This window comes from Nicotiana sylvestris, chromosome 4, assembly GCF_000393655.2.
Source record: "Nicotiana sylvestris chromosome 4, ASM39365v2, whole genome shotgun sequence".
Taxonomy (NCBI): Eukaryota; Viridiplantae; Streptophyta; class Magnoliopsida; order Solanales; family Solanaceae; genus Nicotiana; species Nicotiana sylvestris.
In genome coordinates this window covers 178,737,521-178,757,261 of record NC_091060.1, presented here as the reverse complement: position 1 = coordinate 178,757,261, position 19,741 = coordinate 178,737,521, and the positions used below count along the sequence as shown (strand labels likewise).

The 19,741-nt window shown below is 38.9% G+C and overlaps 1 protein-coding gene across 1 annotated transcript; it reads left to right on the top strand.

Moving 5' to 3' along the window:
• Positions 1 to 14,996: 14,996 nt before the first annotated feature.
• Positions 14,997 to 19,528, top strand: LOC104225437 (enoyl-CoA hydratase 2, peroxisomal-like). The gene is made up of 11 exons (XM_009777225.2): positions 14,997 to 15,170; positions 15,253 to 15,275; positions 15,588 to 15,693; positions 15,952 to 16,022; positions 16,193 to 16,265; positions 16,816 to 16,855; positions 17,230 to 17,302; positions 17,388 to 17,538; positions 17,753 to 17,823; positions 18,898 to 19,071; positions 19,157 to 19,528. The coding sequence occupies exons 1-11, from the start codon at positions 15,030 to 15,032 to the stop codon at positions 19,242 to 19,244; spliced, it is 1,011 nt and encodes a 336-aa protein (XP_009775527.2). The 5' UTR covers positions 14,997 to 15,029; the 3' UTR covers positions 19,245 to 19,528.
• The last annotated feature ends 213 nt before the right edge of the window (positions 19,529 to 19,741 follow it).

Here is a 19,741-nt window from a genome sequence, read left to right as displayed (position 1 = left end):
TCCCCAACATAACAATCTTTAATGTAGGAAGCAGTGTCCCCAGCAGACAGAACGGAATAATAAAACTTATGCTCAAAAAGGCAAAAGGCCAGTGTCATCCCCAGCAGTTTTCAAAAGAAAGGCACCAGAGGGAACACAAGCCGACAAGAAAGCAAGGAAACCAGAGAAAGGGAAAGACAGATAAGATTTTGTAATTCTTAGTTTAGTATAGCTTCTTATTTTCTTTTAGCACGGTGTAATAGGGAGATCAGTAAGCAGTAGCAACAGCACGCAGCAGCAGTAATAACCAAGTTATAGTTCCATGGTAGTCCTAGCTACCAAAACTTCCCGAACTATATTGACCTGATTCCTGTTTAGCCCAGGATATGTAGGAAACCTCTGAAGCAAAGGATCAGTCAAATTAAAAAAAAAATGCTTCATACAGAGTACTCGGATGGGCAAAAATCGCTCACTTTATCTTTGCACGAAAACCCTTCGTGTCTTCGGGCAAAGAGGGGCAACTGTAAGCATGTGATTTTTGCCCTATGAAATAATTACTCCCAAAAATTCAAAATAAAATGATTTTCCTTGGTGTGCAATTTTGAGAATTTTGTGACATTTTTTGGATAATTATTTGTATTTGTCTGTGCATGTTTATTTGTTAAATTAATAAAAAATACAAAAATATGTCGCATTTTGCATGTAGGATTTAATTATACAATTGTTAGTAATTAAGTTTGTTTTACAAAAATTGAAAATTACAAAAAATAGGCATCTTCTGCATTTTTAGCATTTAATGTCCAAATATACAATTTTATGCTTAATTATTACTTAATTGTGCGTTAATTATTATTGGAAGTTAATTTGCGCTTTTATAACTTAATTTAGTTCTTAATAATAATTTAAGTATTTTTATAATTTAGTTTTAGAAAAATAAAAGAAGAAAAGAGGGCAAAAATACAAAGAAATATCGGATTGGGCCACTTCTTCAATTGTGAGCCACAGGCCCAAAAAATTGTCCAACCTTCTCATGACCCGGTCCACTTCAAACCGGGTAGACCCAATCCATAACCCAACACCCCCTATCTTGCATTTCAAAAAACAAAACAAAGAAAACAAAAAAAACCCTAAAAAACCTAAACTCATCCCATCCGCCCCCCTCCTCTCTATCTTCTTCTCCAAAAAAGCTCCAAACAAACCCATCAATGGCTGCCCTTCCCCCGCCTCTTCTCCTTCACATACACACACACACACAACCATGGCAACGCAACACACACACACTCGTTGCCCGTGTTTCTTCTTCTTCTTCAAGATCGCGAGGGTTTCTTCTTCTTCAAGTTCACGTTGATCGTTGCTTCTTCTTCTTCCTCACTTCATGCTGCTGTGTTTCCAGCTCCCATAGCTGCTGCCGCTACTTCGTCTTCTTCTCCGTCCAAACGAACCCTCGAGACTCCAGCTCCACCATCGCCCAACGACAACCATGAACGACCCCAAGAAACCGTAGTTGCCGCTGCATCGTTTGCTTCTTCTACTACTGTTGCGTCTGCTATGGCTGCTGCGTGACTGCTTCGTCCAGCATCTACTGTTGCTTCCCGTCGAGCAGCTGGTTCGAAACTTCCCCGTACTGCTGCTGCTCACGTTTTTGCGTTGTTGCTGCTCCCTCCGGCATCGCTTCCACTGCTGCTTCGCTTCACCTCCTTCAGTTGCTTCTTAGGATTGTCTTCGTCATCATTTTTGCGAGTATTGGTTGGGGTCGTCAAAACAGTCCATATGAGTTCGTCGTTGGTCAATCATTGTTCGTCGTTTCGATCCGGTTAGTAGGTTTTGAGTTTTATTTTTATCCATATTTCGTTTTGATATTTCTCGAAGCCAAAATCAGTAAATGTTTGATTCTTGTTTTGTTCGTTGGTCATCGTTTTGTTAAATTTTTAGTTTGTTCATGTGTTTTGTTGGTTTAATTTTCAGACTTAAATGAAAATTTAATTAATTATTTTTCATTTTATTTCATGTTAATTTTATTTATTTTTGTAAAAAGGAATTGTTAGTTTAAGTTTAATATTGTTAGATTTAGTTTAAATCGCTTGAATCCGTTGTTTGTTGTTAATATAGATTTAATTCGTATTCATTTTTTTCGAAGTTCGTTTTTAATTCAGTGATTTAATGTGAAGTTATGTTTTGGTTTTTAATTTTTGGATCATGTATCTTTGTTGTAATTTTGTTGGATTTAATTTAAAAAGATTAATTTATTATTTGAAGATTAGTGATTTGAATATGTTTATTTGTTTTTGTTTAAGTTTAATTCGAAGTTGAATAAAGCTTATTTGTTATTGTTGTTGAATCTTTTCATTTATGCTCATACTTTGTTTGATTGATCTTGAATCCGAAATTAGTATAGTTTGATCTTCTTGTTTGTTGATTATCATTTTTTGATTATTTCTTCAGTTTGCTTCATGATTTTGTTTAGTTTTAATATAGGAATTGTTGGTTGTAAAGTTGTTAGATTTTAAGTTCAAATGATTATTGAATTTAGAAATCTGAATATATTTGTTTGTTGTTGTTGTTGTTGAATCTGAAAGTAGGTTTGTTTGTTGTTAAAGATGTTGTTCAATCAAGATAATTTTAGTTGTTTCTTTGTTGTTCATCATTTAGTTTGAATTTGTTGTTGAACATTGTTAGAAATTGATCATATTGGCTATATTTTGGTTAAGATTGATTAGGTGAATTGGTTATAGCTGATGGGGTAGTTTGGTAATTTGCAGTACGTTCAGGGGTAAAGTGGTAATTGCAATAAGGTCAGAGGGGTAGTTTGGGAATTGAACATTTTGAATAATTCTTTATGTTAAACATGAGGAACAAAAGGTAATGGGGTATAGGTGATATAATTGTTTAATATAATGGGGGACAAGACATAATGTAGTGGAAGGAAATATGGTAATTGTTTATGATAAGCATGGGGGACAAGATGTAATGGGGTGTGGTTGATATATTTGTTTAATTTAGTGGGATTAAAATGGGGATGAGTGGGAAGATAATGGGTTTGGTAGGAGAAAATGGTTATTTTATTAATTAATTAAAGGGTTTGGGGATGTGATATATATAGGAGGCTTGATCAGATTTTAGGAGGGACAGAAAAAGAGGAGACATATAGAGAGAGAAAAAAAAGAGCTGAATATTTAAGAGAGAAAGAAAATTCCGAAAAAATATTAAAACTTTCAAGAAAAAAAAAGAAAAAAAAATACAAATAAAAAAGGAGCTGGAAATTAGAAGAGAGAGTAGTACACACCTGATAAATATTCTGATATACGGGTTTAGAAAAGAAGGGTTAAACATTAATTAGCCTTTCAAAATCTGAAAATTCCCTTGGATTCTGCCCGTTGTTTGTTGTTGGTGTTTCTGGATTTTATTTTGATTTTCAAATCTGTCACTGGGATTTCTGTTGACTGGATTGCTGGTTATTATTGTTGTTGTTGTGTTACGTACTACGTGGCTGACTTTCTTCTTCTTATATTGACAATACCAGGTACACAACTGTAATTTTGGCCTTTTGTAAGCTGAAAATGAAGAATGGAAGTTTAAATTTTTTATTTAGTTTTTTTATTATTAATTGCATTTAGGTTATTTCATGTATTATTATTCTGTGAATCCCCGTTGTTTTGCATAATTAGGCATATTGTAGCGTTGTATTAAATAATGCTTTGCTTTAACCTGATTATTAGGTAGTATATATTTAAGCATGTTCATTACTGTTTAAACTGTCAAATAATTAAAATAGAAGAAAATAACGTAAAAATGGCTTTATTAAATCAGTTTGGCAAAATTGATTAAGTTCCTTATTCATAAGGGTTTTAGTATCGCCAACGTTAAGTTAATCGGAATCATGTAGCTAAATTCAGTTAAAACAAGAATTAATTTTGCGAATCAAGTATTAGGACATGATTTGAATTAAAACAAGGTTAGTTAAGGTCAAATTATTTATTTTTTAGAAATACGGTTTAGTAATCAAGATTATTTCTAATTTTCAGTATTTGTAAATAATTAATTTCAATAGCTCAAATCATCTAAGAATATGATTTTTAATCCGACTATGGGATAATTAGTTTCTTTTTTTTAAAAAAAAAATTTATTTGACAATTTCATGTTGAATTTATAATTATAATTTTTATTACTTTCTGTTAATATTTGTTTTTCTCTTCTATTTAATATGTTATTTTTAAAAATGTAGAGATTGATTTTATATTTATAGACAAACTTAGTAATAATAAAAATGTAGTCATTAGAGGATATTCTTAAAATAAGGAAGGATTTCGCTAAAAATAAATAGATGTAAACAATACAAAAATTTGCAGGATTCTCCAATCTCATTTATTTTAAAAAAAAATACTTAGAATTTGGGGTGGACTGTTTAGTGAATTTCACTTCCTTCCCCAAAGATAATAACGCGCTAGACTCTTTAGGCGCGATTTAATTAATTTTACCTTCTTAAACTCGGATGCGCATTTCATGCGACCCAAATCTAAATCCTAAAACATTGAATAAAAATGTGTTCCGGATTGCGTGTGCATTTAATGTGACGTAATCCAAAGACATGTTTTAAATGATGTTCACATTTTTCTTTAAAAAAAATATAATAATAAAAGTGGTAAAGAGTTAAAACTTGCACATGAGCTCGTAATTGTATAAAATCAGATAAATAAGCCGAATATAACAGTTGAGCGACCGTGCTAGAACCACGGAACTCGGGAATGCCTAACACCTTCTCCCGGGTTAACAGAATTCCTTATCCGGATTTCTGGTTCGCAGACTGTAATACAGAGTCATTCTTTTCCTCGATTCGGGATTAAATTGGTGACTTGGGACACCCTAAATCTCCCAAGTGGCGACTCTGAAATAAATAAACAAATCCCGTTTCGATTGTCCTTTAATTGGAAAAAAACTCCTTGTACCCTCGCGGGGGTGGAAAAAGGAGGTGTGACAATTATTCCATACTTTTTCATCAGATCCGAGAATAGTTCAAATATTCTAGGATTTATCTGTCATTCATCACTGTCAGAAAGAAGAATCATCCACCTCATTCAATATTGGGTGAATCATTCTCCTTATTTATACTAATGTCATCTATTGCTTGATGTTCCTCTATTATTACTCATATCCTTTGGAATATTAAATGCACACTGTACTTAATTACTCACCAATACTATCTTACATTACCTGTGTTAACTAGTCCTAAATCTAGAAATATTATCATTAACTAGGTTTAATCCTTCATTATTTAAAATTAATTAGTTTAACCGAAGGTTTACACTTTTTGGTCAAACAATTTGGCGCCGTCTGTGAGTCCCTAGTTAAATTTTTAGTTTCTTCTAGATCTATAACTATCACAGGTAGTGGAAAAGAAAGAATGAGGGTAGTGGCCGACCTCACTACCACTCTTTTAAACACCATCGATGAGGTTTCTAAGACATATGGCGAGGACATAACACCTAATGCCTCTCCCAGGCGAGGCAGGTCGCATCTCCCTCACGGCAGTATCGCAACGTCCTACGGAAAAGGAGCTTCCACGTCTACAACGGAAGAGATGCCATCAGCAGTGAAAAAACTCATTGAGACTTAGCTAGATAACACGCTAACCAACATCCTCAACAAGCCCTCCCAGGATACAGTTAGAGAAAACGCAAGGACTATGCATTACACCGACAACGGTCGAGCAACATGGCCCTTTCCCTCCAGTAACAGGTATTACTCATACTATTAACGATGTAGGTAACGACACCCTCACAACCATTTTAAAAAAGATGGAGTAAATAGAAAACGAGAACAAATTGCTTGGGGACCAAATGAGAGAGCACCAAGAAAGAGCCGACAAAATACCGGGTGCCCCGAAACTCTTGCCAAAAAGAGATGCTGGTCAGTTTGTCGAACAACTATACAGTGATAAAGCCGCCCCACGTGCCATACCATGGACCTCCGAAACTACCCTCACCGACCCGCACAATTCAAATGATCATGGGGGGAGGCGATAATGCTTCAATCAACACTGTAAAGTTTACCACAACACACAAGCTTAAACGGTCGATCACTCACGAACGGTATGACAAACTCGAAGAAAGTATCATCTTCGATAAGTCAGATACCCACAGTTTTGTTTTTCCTCATTATGATGCCATTGTTATCACTTTACGAATATTAGATATAGACGTTAGACGCATTATGGTGGACGGTGGAAGCGGCGTGTGCATTATCCATCCTCGAGTACTTGCACAAATGAAACTCGAGGATAAGATAGTGCTATGTTGCATCACGCTAACAGGTTTTAACAATGTAGTTGAACGAACATCTGGGGAAATCACACTCCCCGTCCTGGCCGGCGGTGTCACTATGGAAACCATGTTCCACCTCATAGACTAGGGTATGGTGTACAACACCATAATAGCCGACCCTGGATACACGTCATGAAGGTCATTCCCTCCAGCTTATACCAAGTTATCAAATTTCAAACCCTATGGGGAATATTCAGCATTTGAGGAGAACAACGCACATCTCGAGAATGCTACCGCACCGCCTGGATTGTACAACCACCCAACAAATGAAAGGCAAAGCAAAAGAGGCATCACAATTAATATGGCCGAGGTCGAGCAGCGATGAAAGAGAAGACGTCATCAGAGATCCCGAAATAGTAGAAGCCGCAGAATCAACCATAGAAGACCTCAACCCCGTCCAACTTGATGACAACGACCACATCAAGAAAGACTACATCGACTGCAAGCTTCAAGAACTAGGTAAATTCCGTCAATTCTTAACTGCTAACGCAAATTTGTTTACTTTTTTCCACGCAAATATGCCAGGTATCCCGAAGAATATCGATGCACATAAGTTGAACGTCGATCCATTCCAACCCCTAGTGAGGTAGGTTAGGGGGAAGTTCAATTCCTCAATAAACGATGCAGTGCACGAGGAGGTCAAAAAAATACTGGAAAATGGCTCCATCAGGGAGTCAAAATACCCCCACTGGATCGCCAATGTGGTCATGGTAAAAAAGAAAAACGGGAAGTGGCGAATGTGCGTAGACTTTACAGATTTAAACAGCATGCCCCAAAGATTCATTCCCATTACCTCATACCGACCAGCTCATTGATGCTACGACCGAGCATGAATTGTTAAGTTTCTTATACGCCTACTCGAGCTACTATCAGATCTCATGGAAGAGGAGGATCAAGAGAAAATGACTCTCATCACCTATCAAGGAACGTACTGCTACAGAGTTATGCCTTTCGGACTGAAAAATGTAGGGGCGACTTAGCAAAGGTTGGTGACCAAAATGTTCAAGGATCAACTTGATAAGACTATGGAAGTCTACATAGATAACATATTGTTCAATTCCAAAAGGATAGAAGATCACATCAGCCACTTGAAAGAAGCCTTCGATATACTCAGGCTATACGAAATGAAACTAAACCCCGAAAAGTATGCATTCGGTGTGACCTCAGGAAAATTCTTGGGTTTCCTAGTGTCGCAGCGAGGCATCGAGGTTAACCCCAACCAAATCAAAGCCATAGAAGGAATACCCGAGAACTTAACCACCAAAAAATAGGTTCAGAGGCTGACTGGTCATATCACTGCCCTGTCAAGATTCATTTCGCGATCATCCGACAGATGTCATAAGTTCTTCGGCGTACAAAAAAGGATAACGGCCTCCAGTGGACATCCGAGTGCGTCCAAGACCTGAGGGAGTTAAAGGCTTACTTGTCATCACTGCCGCTACTTTCCAAATCAAAACCCGGGAGCGCCTTCTCGTTTACCTTGTTGTATCCGAAGTAGCGGTGAATGCGGTCCTGGTCCGAGAAGATAAAGGTACACAATCTCCTATCAACTACATTAGCAAAACATTATTCGACGTCTATACGAGGTACCCCCACCTTGAAAAATTAGCCCTGGCCTTGGTCGTAGCTTCACGAAAGCTTAGACCCTACTTCCAGTGCCACCCCATCTCGGTAGTCACCACTTTTCCCTTGACAAGTATTTTGCATAAGCCCAAGCTATCAGGCAGGTTAGCCAAATAGGCCATAGAATTAAGCGAGCATGATATCACATATCAACCGCGAACGATAATAAAATCACAAGTCCTTGCCGACTTCAGCGCAAAAAAATGCCCGAAGTCGAAAAAGAAGCCGCCCACACTTCTCCACAAACACAAGATCTATGGATTTTGTATGCCAACGGCGCTTCCAACGCGTCAGGGTCTGGAATGGGACTTGTACTCGAAGTCTCAACAAGCGAATTGATCCGCCAGTCCATAAGGTGCCCAGACATGACTAACAACGAGGCCGAGTATGAGGCCGTGATTGCAGGATTAAGGCTAACACTCAAGTACGGGGCGAGACAGGTTAGACTACGCTACAATTATTAACTCGTCGTCAACCAAGTCACATGGAATTTCAGATCAAAGATTAAAGAGCAAAGGTCACAAAAATACCAGGCCGAGATCCGTAAATTGCTGGCCAAGTTCGATGAATGTCAGCTCGGCCAGATTCCTCGAGCATAAAACATCGAAGCAGGCGGCCTCGCCAAATTAGCAGCAGTCACCAAAAACATAATCGGAGAAGGAAACATGGTCACCCTCCTCCAATCATTGATAGATCAAATTGAGGTAAGGACAATAACTTTAACAAGGGACTGGCGCAATCGTATTGTTAAATATTTGCAGGATGGCGTACTCCAGATGATAAAAACAAAGCTAAGAAACTTCAGATACAAGCAACCAGGTACAATATCATTCATAATGACCTATACAAAAGGACATATTGCAGTCCCCTGTCGAAATGCCTAGGCCCGAATCATACACGGCGCGTCCTCGAAGAAGTTCACGAGGGCCACTACGGAGCTCATTCCGGTAATCGAGATCTAGTAAGATATCTCATACGGGCAGGATACTATTGGCCCACCATGAAAAAAGAGGATGTCGACTTCGTGAAAAAGTGCGAGCAATGCCAAAAATATGCCCCAATGATCCACCAAGCGGGCGCACACCTCCACTCCGTCACTTCTCATTGTCAGTTCATCAAATAGGGAATGGACATTGTCGGCCCCTTCCCTGCGAGGCGAGGTAACGTACGATTTCTTTTGTTTTTAACTGACTATTTTTCCAAATGGGTAGAAGCAGGTGCATTCACTTAAATACTCGAACAAGAAGTGATCGACTTCATATGGAAAAACATCATATCCCACTTCGGCCTCTCCAAGGAGATCAGTTGCAACAACAGACCTTAATTTATAGGAAAAAGGTCACCGAATTTTTTGAGAAGTGGCATATTAAAAGGATACTCTCAACACCGTATCACACCCAAGCAACGGGCAAGCAGAATCCTCTAATAAATCAATACTGAACATCATGAAGAAAAATCTCGAGGACGCCAAGGGACTATGGCCAAAGTTACTACCACATGTACTTTGGGTCTATCGAACAACGCCGAAGACAAGCACGGGAGATACGCCTTACTCATTAGTCTATGGGACTGATGCAGTAATATCAATCGAAGTTGGAGAGCCCAGTTTGTGATATTCCCATGAGAGCGGGCCGAGGAACGACAAAAGCAGAAGACAAGAGCTCGACAAAGCCAAAGAACAGAGAGATATGGCCTACATAAGGATGATCGCCCTAAAACAACATGCAGAATGCTATTACAATAAAAAGGCTAAGATCAGACCACTCAAAGTCGGGTACTACATGCTCAAAGCTAAAACACAAGCAAGCAAAGGCCCATGGGAAGGCAAACTGGGAACAAATTGGGACGACCCATACAAAATTACGACAACAGCAAATAAAGGATCATTCCAACTAGAAACGATGGAAGAAAAACTGCTACCAAACAACTAGAATATCACCCACCTCAAGTACTTTAACTTTTAAGAAAGAGTGTTCCCCAAGTCCAACTTCACCCACCTCATGAAGTTCGCCCATATTTTCTCCAAAGTAGTGTCACCTCAATACCTGCTCGGCCCCAGGCTGTAATTAAACAAAAGTTACATTCGACCTCATTCGAATTAACTTAAGTACGGGTTACATTCGACCTCGTTCAAATTAATACCCATTCGGCCCCCGGCCATAACTAATAAAAATTTATATTCGATCTCGTTTGAATTAACTTAAGAACGGGTTACATTCAGCCTCGTTCGAATAAACACCCATTCGGCCCCCGACCATAACTAAACAAAAGTTACATTTGACCTCGCTCGAATTAACTAAGTAAAAGTTATATTCAACCTCGCTCGAATTAACTAAGCAAAAGTTACATTCGACCTCGTTCGAATTAACTTAAGTACCGATTACATTCAACCTCGCTCGAATTAACACCCATTCGGCCCCCGGCCATAACTAAACAAAAGTTACATTCGACCTCGCTCGAATTAACTAAGTAAAAGTTACATTCGACCTCGCTCGAATTAACTAAGCAAAAGTTACATTCGACCTCGCTCGAATTAACTTAAGTACCGATTACATTCAACCTCGCTCAAATTAACACCCATTCGCCCCCCGGCCATAAATAAACAAAAGTTACATTCGACCTTGCTTGAATTAACTAAATAAAAGTTACATTCGAACTCGCTCGAATTAACTAAGCAAAAGTTACATTTGACCTCACTCGAATTAATTAAGTAAAAATTACATTCGACCTCATTCGAATCAACGCCTATTCGGCCTCGACTGTAATTAACTAAGCACATGTTACATTTGATCTCGTTCAAATTAGCACCTACTGGCCCTCGACCATGATCAAAACTGAGTTCTATTTCGATCTCGTTCAACATACATAAACCAAGTTTTTTACGATTAATGCGACCAAATGACAAAACAAAAGAAAGAGGAATACAAACCCGAACATAAAGAAAAACGTCAGGTACGATCATCGAAAATGGCGTTTCATACTCAAAATATATTCTTTACAAAGGTTAGAATAGATGCCCACAAAAATATGTACTTAATTTATAAGCAAAAAGAAAGAAAAATAACTACTCGCCGCCTAACCAAGCAGCGCCATCTCCACCCGTCTCTCCTCCATTGCCATCAGGATATTCATCCTCGTACCAGGCGTCCTGCTTTATCCAATCCATTACCTCATCCTCTTCGCCATCACTGACCTCTAGTATAGTGGGGTCATATCCACAAATGACTCGAGTTGTACGAGCCTTAGCACGAGCATGCTCAAAGTCGGCCTCAAAAACTTTCCCCGGCTTCATCAAATCTCTAAGTATATCCAGGTTGGCCTCGACGTGAATCCACTTCTCATACAAATCCCGCAGAATATCAGGAAAAACAGAAGTGTGAGAAGAGGACGACTGAGCTAATAACTGTGCCTTCTCAGCCTCGAGAACAACAACTTGGTCACCAAGGCTTGAAACCTCTTTCTCTAGCTCCCTTATCCGCTCATCGAGCCTCTCTTCTCTGATCTTGGCCGTTTCTAAATCACTCTCCCGCTTAGATCGAAGAATACAGATTATAGCCTCTAAAGACTCCACGACAGAGCCAATTCAGTCTTCTCTAAGTCTACAGTCTTCTCGGCGAGCTCACCATTCAGAGCATCCACCTTGATCAGTCATTCTTCGAGCTTGGCCCACAGCGAAACCACTTGGGCCTGAAGACCCTCACATTGGGCCTCAACTCCCTTGCTCACCTCGAGCTCTTCTTCTTTGTCTCTCAACGCGTCTCCGAGGACGCTGCACTTGCCGATGACTCTCATTAACTCGTCATCTTTCTGTTTTAGCTCGTCCTGGATAGCCTGAAAGTTGCCACTCTCGCCAAACTGCTTATAGATCTCGCGATGCTTGTTGCGGTATTCACGGTACTTTCGCTCCATCTTCTGAAAAATGGTTTTGCGCCTCTCCTCTAGGTGAGAACTCTCGATCTCCAAAATAATAGTCTAAAATAAAAAATAAAAAAGAGAGAGGAAGAAAACCAAAGTCAATCAAAAAATAAAGTGCAAGGCACGATAATTGAAAAGGTCGGAAAAGTTTACCTAATGGCAAGGCCGGCTATACTGCAACATCCTCTGGTTTCTCGAGAGTTTTGCCCTCCATGAGTAAAGAGGTCCTAAGGAAGGGACTACGTCATCCGTGTTCACAGTAGGTCCCGGTCTATATAGACTACAATGGTACGAGTGGACCCTTCCGACCTTCCTTCAACCCGAGTAAACCTCTCGCTCAGCATCCGTACCTCATCGGCGTCAAGATTGGAGCCCGTTTCATAGTTGTCCTCAGCAACGCCCTAATCTCTCCCATCGGTGAACGAAGGAACGTCAGTCGACAATGAGGACGACGGCTCATCTCGAAGCACGACACCCGCAACCTCCACAGGTGGCCCACCAACTCCAACCTCGGCATCGTGGAAAGGTATACCTTCCACTGCCCCCGCTGATAGCATGACTTCAGACGACATATCTGCATAATCTTCAAGCATGACGGTGTTCGGCTCACGATCATCCCTTGAAGAATCTATGGCTCGGATTGTCCCATCGCCGATGTTCACTGACCTCCTTTTACGCGAGATCAAACCCTCCTCGCTCGATGACGACTCCTCGTCTATTAAATGAAGCAAGGGAGAGGTCAGAGTTTCTGGTGCTGATACCGTCGATGATCAAGCCGACCTAGCCGCAATAGGAGGTGGAATGGAAGTGGACAGTTAGGCAGGCCTGGCCATAGTCACAGCCGGAGCATACTCCTTTGTAGTATTCCTCTTGCGAAACGCAGGAGCAGGAGCCCTCAGCCTTCTCGAGGATCCCCGGGATGAATAAAAAAAGAAAAGAAGGTTAAAAGGTCGGTCCCCATAAAATAATAAGAAACAAGCGACCAAAAGGCCACAACAATATAGATTTAACTGTGTAAACTCACCGGTCACAGAAGGCGCATACCCGAACTTCTTGAGGAAGGCTGACCATTTGCGAATCCCCGTTGTATGAGGGAGGACCCGACTAACCCAATCGTGAATGTTTCCGACCAAAGGAGGGGCTGCGGCCTCGGCTACACGAAGAAAGAAGAAGATGTCAGTACGACTAAAATTAGTGGAATCAATACTTAATATAAAAAAAGAGAGAGAAAAAGGGAGACAGATGCTTACGAGCATAGTTCCAAATCTCGGGGAACCCGCTTACATTGACCACCACATCCTCAGTTTTGACGTATAAGTAATTGAGCCAAAATTGACGGTTTGCCTTGTAGTCCATCTTCAGCACCAAACATTTGCTTTCCCGGTGGCGAAGATGTAGCATCAGCCCCTATAAAAATTAGGGGCAAAAAGATGCATCAAGTGGTAAAGCGACACCCCGACCCTGGATAACTCCGCATACTTCGTAATCATGCAGATGAGTTTGTAGATATATGGAGAAAGTAAGGCCGGCCAGACACGGTAATAGCGGCAGAACTCGTCGACCAAGGGGAGGATAGGAAAAGAATAACCGACATGGAAAGGGTATGCATAGAAAGCGTAGTACCCAGGGCGGTGTATTTGTACCACGTCACGCCCAGTTGGAATTAGGTCGATATGAGCATGAATTTTGAATTTTTCCCTAAATTCGGCAAAAGGCAGCCTTCTTCATTAACGACACCGAAACCTCAGGGTTGTATTTAGGCACCTTAGAAAAATCAGATCTGTCGTTGTCACTACGAGCGATTATCTCCTCCACCGTAGGAAGGTTCCCGTCTTCAACAACAACTAAAACGCTATTATCATAGGGAGGCATGCGCACTGCCAAAGGAACAAGTTCAATTGCCCCCTCAGAACTAGAAGAAACGTTAACCATCTTTATTTATATATATAGAAGATGCAAGCACATAAGAGTCGTGAGTAGCAGAAGTCACCAAAATCGGTGAAAGCAAGAATACGGGAGTAAAGGTAATGAGAACAAGAACTCTGAAGGAAGAAGAAGACATATGAATTCAATATCTAAGATTGCAAAGAATAAGGCAAAGGATTTCATATCCCTATTTATAAGAATTCAGACATCAATATCGAGAAAGCAAACCGTTATTACCCAGCTCAAGTATAAATGGCAGAGGCACGGGAAACGACGCAAGGCATCGGCAAAACGCATAATAATAACGCATGATGTCATGACGTTACTCTAAATCGACGTGACCTAAGGTTGCGGCTCATGAAAGGCCACGTTGCTACCTCGTCTGAAACGCTACTACCCGATCTGCTCGCCTAAACTTCTCAATCACAACTGACAGAGTCTGCTCATCGAGGTCATCCAGGGTCTGCTTCTATAAGCGGATGGACTAACTGTATAGGCCAAAATTTGCCCTAAGGGAACTTAACATGATGAGAAAGTAAGGAAAATGATGCGGCCGAGGTCGACTAGTAAACAGTGGGACTCGTGGTCGGGCAGTTAATGATGGTCGAGGTCGAGCACCAAGGATAGAGTACTAATAGATAGTTTTGTAATAAGATACTAAAGAGAATATTTCATTGAATATTCTCTACACTTGTACTATTAGGGTTGATTAGGGATATGTCCCATATAAATAGAAAAGGACATAAGGGAATAGGGTATGTAATTTTCATTTGATAAGAACACTTTTTGAGAAGAAGACTCTCTTTATAGAAAAGATACAAACACAACCTTTTTACTAAGATTCCACCATCTATTATTCCATACTTTTTCATGAGATCCGAGAATAGTTCAAATATTCTAGGATTTATCTGTCATTCATCACTGTCAGAAAGAAGGATCATCCACCTCCTTTAATATTGGGTGAACCATTCTCCTTATTTACACTAATGTCATCTATTGCTATTTATTGCTTGATGTTCCTCTATTATTACTCATATTAAATGCACACTTAATTCCTCACCAATACTATCTTACATTACCTGTGTTAATTCGTCCTAAATCTAGAAATATTATAATTAATTAGATTTAACCACTTATTACTTAAAATTAATTAGTTTAAATGAAGGTTTACACTTTTTGGTATTTTTTCGGTTCAATTATGTCAACACTTGTTGTACCCTATGCTATCCCGATTGTACATTGCAATACAAAATTCCACTATCCACCTCGATGTGCGGTCCAAAGCCCAATTATACTACTCTTCGACAGAAACTGATAGATTCTTCTCATTCCTTTAGCAAAAATTCAATGGCAGGCGCTGGAAGTTCTGAGTTTAATCCCGAATCTGTCATTTCTTACAAATTTCCTGAGGTAATGTTGATCGTTTTTTACTCTCTCCCTTCTCAAATTTGTTTCAATTTCGTTATTAATCTGTGTGTTTTGCTCTCTGCAGACTTTATATACTTATACTGAAAGGTAAGCCACATATATACTGGTACAAACAAGTAGCTTATTCAGTTTTCTTATTGTTTAGCAATTAGATTTGTGACAATTGACGAGGATTTGGTCGTAATACATTTAACTTTTTTAAACTATAAATATAGGTCGAGTCGAAAGGCAGTGGTGCAATCGCACCAGCTGTGGAAGTGTTATATCCGCTAATGAGTATTTCCGTTGTATTGGCATACTGAGGGTTGATTTAGGCTTTTATAATTAGGAGTGGATTGAATTTTGTTTGGTTAATTTTCTTAATCATTTGAATGATGCTCATTGTAATGGTTGAAACAGGGATGCTGCTATTTATGCATTAGGCATCGGAGCATGTGGAAATGATGCTGTTGATAATAAAGAGCTCAAATATGTCTATAATGCAGATGGGCAGGAATTCATCCAGGTATATTGTTGTTATTGGCATGAAGTGATGAACTTGCTTGCATAAGAATTAGGAGTTTCAATTTGCAGCTTGAATTTTATATGGTTGCTTGTTGCAAATATTTAACCTTATTTGCACGGTATAATTTGTTATTTGTCTGCTAAGGGGGATGAATTGAACCCCCTTAATCCAAGCTAACTCCGCCGCTGAATGTAACGATGAATTGGTGTTACTGTGATTGATTTTCCTTTCTTTTGCTGGCCTTGATTGTCTTCGTAGGTCTTGCCAACTTTTGTTGCGTTGTTTGTTAATGGAGTTGGTTCAGAAATATCGAAGATTCCGGGCTTGCAGTGAGTAAACACATCCAATATTTGGGGTTGTGGGGCAGGGGCGTTCCTTTTCTATGTTTTCTTAACTTACTAAAGATGCAATACTTTTGCGAACATACAACAGGAATCGAATCTCTCTATAATGCCAAATTAATTGCTGAAGAATGCCATTTTTTTCTTCCTTTTGCTAGATATGATCCGCGCCTTCTACTGCATGGACAACAATACATTGAAATCTACAAGCCCCTTCCTTCTAGTGGTTGTGTAAGAGTCTGAGCTAAGAATCTTCTATTACTTTATGTCAAGATACTTCAATTCTTAATTTTACTTGCAGAAGGTGTCTCATAGAGATGAGGATTATAATTGTAATTTAGAAGTAACTTTCTCCTCACGTAACAAGTAGGATGCATTGTTGTGTACTGCTGTTTCTTTTTATAGATGTCCTATCAACCTAACCACTCATTCCCAACTTATACATGTTGATGCCTTATTTAGATAAACACCTTTTTGTTGAATTCATTTATATGTACATCTCCGAACCTTATCTGTTCTTAACTTTTTCCTTTAATTATTTGGAGTCTTGTCATGTCTACACATACTAGTTCCACCACATGGAGAAGCATAATTGAGGGGTACAACATTCCCGAGACTACTACACTTGAAACATGAGTTAGTTGAAATCCTTTTACAGTTTAATTTTCTTACAAAATGGCACCTCAGTACTTGTCTCTGTCCTTGTCTGTTTTTATAAACTTTTTTGTCCCTTTTCTTTGTCAACACAGAATAATTTTTTCCCTCAATCTTATTGATGCAGATACTAAATAAAGCGAGCGTTGCAGGATTGCACGATAAAGGTACGATTGTGAATAGAAAACACAAAAACCAAATGAGGACAAGACTTATCCCTGCTAAACAAACAAGAAAATGTAAACCAAAATGAAGATATGTGAAGAACGATATAGACAACTAGACGTGAAGGCTTTTGAGCTATAGGCAAATAGTTTTTGGCAAGTCTCTGCTGTTGTACTAAAACATTTATTTACTAGGAGGCGGCACAATTGGGTCGAGGGAATATGATTTTGAAGCTTAACATTCATTTTTCTTTGTGAAGTAGCTAATGGTTTTTTGAAGATGATTACAATAAATAAAAATGCCGTTGTGTCATTTGATTCTTGAGGCAGCAAGGAGAAAAGAGGATATTTATTGATTGATTGTTGGTTTATGACAGGTAAAGCAGCTGTTATTGAAATTGAAATTGTGAGTTACGAGAAAGAGTCAGGTGAACCCCTATGCATGAACCGGTAAGTTCTAATTTAAGTATTTAACTGATAGTGTGAAGCTATTGTTCTACAGTTAATAGTAGTAAATATGATATCTTAATTGCAGGATGTCTATTTATTTGAGAGGTTCAGGTGGATTCTCAAAGCCATCTCGGCCTTATTCTTACTCTAGAAATCCAAGTAATCAGACTGCTTTTCCTAAAATCCCCAAAAGTCAACCTTTTGCTGTTGTCGAGGAATGTACACAAGCATCACTGGTAGGTTACTTGGATTGATGCTTCCAAGTCTATACCTAGACTGTGGTAATTCATATATTTACTTCGTCCTATTTGGAGAGCTTGAAAAGTTAAATATGCTTCCATTCTATGCCTAAACTGTTAATTTGTAGATTTACTTCATCCTCTGTAGAGCTTTAAAAGTTTGCAATATGCTAACAATGGAATTTTTTTCTTTTCTAATGACGTGATGCAGGCTTTGCTGTATAGGCTATCTGGTGATGACAATCCCTTGCATTCTGATCCTCTGGTTGCAAGTATTGCAGGGTAATATGTTTACCATGGACAGCTCCATCCTTTTACTGAATAACATGTCCTACTATTTGCAACTAACCGATGATTGTAAAGTACATACTTTTCCAGGAAAAATAAATAGTGACAATTGTTAGTGGATGCATGATATTTGGGGTTGAACCAACCATCCATATATTGCAAAACAGGAAGAAAATTATCAAACTGAAGATAGTGTCTTCATAGTGCAAACTGCTAAGCATGTTTCAGAAAAGACATTCTAGGAAAATTGTGCTTTGGTTATTTATTTTTCAAATGAAATATGTCCGAATTTAAGTAAGTCTACTTAACCAAAGATAGTTCTCTAAGTTCTACAAATGTTATATTATAGCGAGTTAAGCAATTTGGCCCTTTGAGTTTACCTGTCTGAAATGTTACCAGCCAATCACACACGTTATGTTAAAGAAAAGCTATATATCCAGAGCTGCCAATTGAAATCTTTTGTGGAATCTTCCCAAATGCCCAAGTTCTCCTCTGCTAAAAACACTTTCTTGTAACCGCAACGAAAAGCAAAAACAAGGGCACTCTTCCTTCCCATCTTCAGGACTTGACTTTCTTCTTGGACATTCCCTGAAGGATACAATGCTTAGACATATTTGTACATGCATTTTTTGAATAAATTTAGAATCTAAAAACACCACGAAATTCAATTCTAGACTTGGATACAATGCTTAGACATATTTGTACAGTGTCTACAAATGTCGACATTCCTTTTACTTTTCAACTTTTGCTCTTCGTGCTTTTGTCAAGTAAGCTCACACAGTGGCCGTGGTGGAAATACATTATGTGACTTTGAGAACATAGCCTGATATAGAATGGTTCTTGAAGGTTAATTAATTCTCATGTTAATTTGCTGTTGCACCAATTGATTTGCCGTTGAGGCTTAGTTGATATCAACTTGGTTGGTTTTTGCTTCTGATGTCCTAAACTTGTATCAGTGTCGAACCTCGTTATGTTTCTGGTGCTGTTGATGCAATGTTAAGTTACTGTCTTTTTATTAGGTTTCTTGTAATTAAGATGTCGCATATCTTTTGGTGTAACTATGCCCAGATTTTCTCGCCCGATACTGCATGGGCTGTGCACGCTTGGATTTGCAATTAGGGCTATCATTGGACGTATTTGCAGAGGTGACCACACCTTGATCAAGAGCATATCTGGCAGATTTTTGCTACATGTCTATCCAGGGGAAACCTTAATCACAGAAATGTGGCCTGAAGCCTCGAGGTATGTTAATTTAGTCCATAGTGCATAATAGGATTCAGTCCATTTAGTGGTGTTTAGCACCTTGAAAGGGGTTTCGAATGTGCAGAGTTATATATCAGGTGAAGGTTAAAGAACGCAACCGGGCAGTGCTTCTGGGATTTGTGGATCTTGATCGTATTAATTCGTCTCTGTGAATTCTCATGGTGTTTCCAAGGAGAGGACACCTTAATAATTTAAGTTTGTTTTCCTTTATCTAACTAAAGTACATTCTTGTACTCAAGCAATAGATATTGAGGATCAAAAGCCTATGGCTACTAGCTAAAAAATAAAGCCATGATTGTTGTTAATATGTGTGATGAATGATGGGCAATAATGTGCCAGACACAGTTCATAGAGACTAGTATTGTAAAAAAGTTAGATCGAATTTTGAAATTTAAAGGTATTTTGATAATTGATACGACAACCGTCTAGTAGTCTAGTACCTCTTTCCCTTTTTTTTTTGGTGCCTTTTTTTCTTAAACTCTTTTTTATTATTATTTTGCATGTCCATATATTTAAAAGTCGGGGCATTTGCATCTATACCCGCTTTTTGGGTCACGTTTTAACTTGTGTCCGCTTTGCAAATTACCCACTTTTTCGCATAACTTCAGCATACGGGGCTGAAGTAGCAAAGTCAATCATGCAAAACTTC